Source organism: Cibotium barometz, chromosome 28 (assembly GCF_041138505.1).
Source record: "Cibotium barometz isolate CiBa-2024 chromosome 28, ASM4113850v1, whole genome shotgun sequence".
Classification (NCBI taxonomy): domain Eukaryota; kingdom Viridiplantae; phylum Streptophyta; class Polypodiopsida; order Cyatheales; family Cibotiaceae; genus Cibotium; species Cibotium barometz.
This window is the reverse complement of record NC_141073.1, coordinates 10039427-10044283: the sequence shown is the minus strand read 5'-3', so window position 1 is coordinate 10044283 and position 4857 is coordinate 10039427. Positions and strand designations below refer to the sequence as shown.

The 4857-nt window shown below is 40.3% G+C and overlaps 1 protein-coding gene across 1 annotated transcript; it reads right to left on the bottom strand.

Annotated features, from left to right (window-relative positions):
- Positions 1-2116: 2116 nt before the first annotated feature.
- Positions 2117-3799, bottom strand: LOC147622481 (putative xyloglucan 6-xylosyltransferase 1). The gene has a single exon (XM_086822062.1). It carries the CDS (start codon positions 3505-3507, stop codon positions 2236-2238), a length of 1272 nt encoding a protein of 423 aa, XP_086678188.1. The 5' UTR covers positions 3508-3799; the 3' UTR covers positions 2117-2235.
- Positions 3800-4857: the final 1058 nt, after the last annotated feature.

Here is a 4857-nt window from a genome sequence, read left to right as displayed (position 1 = left end):
AATTCATCACAACACATCCTGGGGGTCAATATGTTTTATTTGTGTTTCATTTTCCATGGCATGATTTTGTAGGGTTCAGAATCAAACCATGATTCATGTAGAATCATGGTAACAATAATGTAAGTTTATGGGCATGTGAGGTTCCAGAGTGGATGAAGATGCATTGTAGAAGTCATTCATGGCTTCCAAGATGAATTTGGGCAAATGTGGTGTGACATGATTGTGGGGACCAAGAATCATGGGCGTGATTCTACAAAATCATAATGATGAATCTAATTGGATTGGGAGTGGAGTGGGTTCCAAAGGGTTGTTAGTAGGCAAGTTAGTCCTCTCTGAAGCTTGCTCCGTAGGTTCATTATTACATTAACTAGCTTGATCCTCCATTAGTTAGATGAAGATCTTGATGTAGAAAGAGTGTGTTGATATAACACTTATAGTTCTTCCATGGAAAATAGAAACTCTTGCTCCATCCGTTGAATCAACCAATCCATAGAATATGTAGAGCAGGTTCTTGTGTGAACATGTCTTGTTTGAGCATATGTTCTTGTGTGTCTACTACAAATAGCTTTGCCCTTGGGGCAAGGAATTGTGCAATTCACCTATTTAGCCCCAGTTTGATTGGCATCTTTTGTGACCTCTCATTGGGAAGATTCTTGTGGCTTTGTTCTCGTGGCTTCCCAGTCACCTGTTTAGTGACCAGCACCATTTGCATCGCCATTCCCACCTAATCTCGACCTTCCAGCTAGGATTAGTGAGGTCTGATTTTCAACTCATATTCTTTTAGAGCACCCACACCTTCTCTATTTCTTGGCTAGGGAGGGCTGATTTCCTCTGCCTTTCCTCTTCTAAGTTCTGCTTTGGTATAGTAGTTTGGGTGATTGGTGGTCAATGGTGAGGTTCTTGCATAGATGGTCTTACTTCATTGCTTCATTGCTTCTTTGTTTAGGTACCCAAATCTTTATGTTCCCTTCATAGTATCCGTGTGCCCCCTTAACATTAATTTGGGAACCCAACATTGATGAGCATAAGGGCTTTGGCTCTTAAAGGTTTGTTGTGAGGTGTAACTATTTCCTTTGCTTGACACAGCAATGGCCTCCTTTCTTTGGGATCCTTGTGGTGTTTCTAGAGGCAAGAAGTCATAAAAATGTCTTAGGTGGATTTGGTTGTTTAAACTTTGGATTGCTTGCTTTAGTCTAAGGAGCTCCATAATGACATTATATATCTAGATCCCTTGTATGATAAGTGTTTTCCTTTTCTCCCAATCCACTTCGCAGCCCATAGCTGAAATCCAAATTTGTTCAAGCATCATTTCCTCTTCCAGGTACCTATGCAGGCATTACAAAAACCTTACATGACCAAGGGTTATTTTTGGTAGAAATATTAACTCTTAAACTTCCCAAGGCTCCTACTGTTCTTACATGCACACTTTCGGCTTTGGTTTTGATGTTGACTCTAACTTACTCTAATCTCTTTTTATCACTTGTCAACAAATAATGTGTATATTTGTGTATAGTGGTAAACTTTGTTCCAAGAAAGTTCATTAAAAAAAGTCTCTTTCATTCATGACATTTATAATATAAGTTAACACTATAGAGTTCAAGAAATTATCAATGTCTTTTCCTTTTTGCAATATCCATTCTCACTCTCCCTAACCCTTCGTGAGTGTATGTGGGCATGTTCTTGCTTAGGGTTTGGAAAGACTATGCCCTCCTCTAGGTCTTGTGATTTCTTGCTTCTCCTCTCTACTCATGCTGAAATTTTATCCATATCATTCCCAGTTAGCAACATATCATCTACATAAAGAATAAGCATAATCAAAGTGCCATGATCCTCTTGCACATAGAGGGTGCTCTCTGTTGGACTGTTGCAAAATCCCCACGTAGTCAAATAAGTATGTATCTTCTCATACCAAGCTCGGGGAGCTTGTTTGAGACCATAAAGTGTTTTTGAAGCTTGCATAATTTGTTTTCATGACCATGTATCACAAAACCAATGGATTGGTTTACATACACTTGTCACGTTGATAAGCATCCCCTTTAGCTCGATGGCATCGATGTAGGTCCATGAGTAGTACACAAAAATATAAATAGATTGTAACAACAAATAAAGAGAGATCTGGATTGTGAAAGAAACAATATAATGGCGAGATATTTGAGCATACATAGTTGCATACACGCAACTTTGAGATGCATAACTTAGGAAGGACAAGGTGAGTATTCATACAACTTGGATAATCTAAGGGAGGCGTTCCACATCGAGAGTGTTGAGGTTGGGATGGCGAAAGCCCATGGAAAATAGCACTTGGTTGTCGGCAAAGTTGAGTGCACGCTCCATTTCATATTCACATTGGTGCACTTTGAAGGTCGGGTTACGATTGCCAGTGCAGGGCTGACAACCGGCAAAGTGTGTAACAAAAGAACGTGGGTGATGGACCTCGCTTGGGCTTGCATCAGCTTCTCCGTTTGGGCGGGTGTTGGCCACTCGCTCTTGGTCGTCTATGGCTTCCATGTTACCTACCATGTCAACCCAGTAGCCATTGAGATTATAGCTTCTCTCGAGCAAAATCTTGTCTCCCCATAGATCATGCTCCCTAATCATGAAGTAAATAAGGGCGGCTTGATCATCACCGGGGTAATCGGGCGGGCGGTCGGGCAGAAGGGCAGATTGAAGCCGCCCAGCGAAGTCACGGATGGGCCCTTTAGGCCCCATGGAGGCCCATCTGTCCATGAAACGGAGTGTCCACCCACAGTTTCTCACTAGGAAGCTGCCGGCGTTGAGGCCCATGACACTTTTCTTGCCGTAGACCTCGGTTTCCCACCCATGGATGACCAAATTGTATTGTCCGTAGAGATGCAAGGGGAGCTCAAAGGGCATGTCGGTGATGACAACGTCTGAATCCACCCACCAGAGCCACTCGGCTTCAGGGTGAGCTTCCATGGCAGCTCTGATCAGAGGCAATTTGGACCAGAAGCTGTCCATTTTCTTGTCAAGGATGGCCAAGTTGTAGAAGAGCTGCACATCATGCAATCTGCAATAATCCACCTTGTTTTTCAATGATTTAAGCATAAGGTAGTCACCCTTCTCACCTCTGCAAGGCTGTGGCTGGGAGCCAGTTAGCATGAAGAGCCTGGGCTTGCCCCCCTCTGTGTAGTTCCTCTTGTTAGGATGCTGCTTCTCCAGCCATAGCTGCCTCTCTTTGTCCCAATCACTAATGAATCTCCCCAAGCTGTAGTTCTGAGGCATGCTTGCATTCTTTAAGAGCTCCTCAACTGTAACATTTGCCCTTGGAGCTTGCTCAGTTGCTGCCTCCTTGGCTGGTTGCATGCTGGCTTGCACATAATTCGAGCTTAATTGCCCATCATTAAGTGCTTTCCATAAACCCACTATCAGTATCAAAGCTACCATAGATCCTCCCAGCAATGGCATCCACTCATTCACCTTCTTCTTCACCTGCTCCCCTTGCCTTCTAGCTGCCTTTGAGAACACAGAGCCCAAAGAAAGCTCCATTTCAATGCACACCCAACTACAATGAGGAGCTTCCTTCAAGCTCTTGGTGCAGCAGCTTAAGTAAAGCTAAGCTAAGCTCTCTATGGGCATGGGTAGCTATAAAAAGCTCTGAAAAGCCAAAGCTATGCTATGGCATGGCATAGCTATGCTCTGGATATGAATCAAAGCCAAGCTATGCTATGGCATGGCATAGCTATAAAAAGCACACATGCTCTGAAGGTCTTAACCATGTTACACCTGTACACTAATAAACAAACAAGAAAGCTTCCATCTGGTGGTTTGAGGGAGCTTGGAAAGCAAGCTTTTGCTGACCTTTGTTATCGCAAAAACAAAACCATGAGAACCAGTACTGCCTTGTTTTGCTTGCCTTTGATGTCTATAGATTGTGACTCAAGCAAATACAAAATTATTGAAATAAGATATAGTATATATACATATACATATATATATATATATATATATATATATTTATTTATTTATTTATATTTATATATTTAAATTATAGTAGATAATTGGATGAGCAATGTGCACCTTGCATACTTATAGTTTGGTATAGGAATGTGATTTGCATGTCCTTAGTTAAAATAAGGAGACGGTTTCCTTTGAAAAAATCATCAAAATCTCAGCCATTAATTTCAACGCAAGCCAGAGTTTCAAGCTTCCTTTGAAAAAATAATATGACATTTTCAAAATCTCAGCCATTAATTTCAAGGCAAGCCAAAGTTTCAACCAAGTTTTCGTTTTTTCTTTTCCAAATCTCAACCATTTATTTTCAAAGGCAAGCCAAAAAAATTCAACCAATTATTATTCTTTTTCCCAATGTCGTGCCTTGAAATTTTACATTATAGGACTGTTTTTTAAAAATAAATAAATAAAATGTGCTATATAAATAAAATGTGCTATATACTATAGGGAGAACTCGATACCCTATATACTATAGGGAGAACTCGATACCCAATAATTATGGAAAAATGACTTATTTTAAAAGCCTTGGAAAGCAAAATCTCCAATCAAATGCGTTGAGATAGCAGTTCAGAATTTTAATGCCAAAATTTTATATTCGTTCAAAATTTTAAATTTTTACAGGAAAATGGGATGAATCATTACAGAGCGATGCGTTGAAAATTTCTAGTACATGCACGTACAACCAAGCCCCTAATTAAAAAGAGAAAATCAATTTCTTAACAAAACGGTTCCCAACAAAGACGTCTAGCGAATTTTCCGAATTATTATTAATTCCCACAGAATATTTGGATCTGCACGCAAAAGAAAATAATAATAACGTGTCACAATCAGGCGGTTGTGCATGCATTTTCGGATGTTATTGGAAAAGTGTGTGTGTTTTTTTTA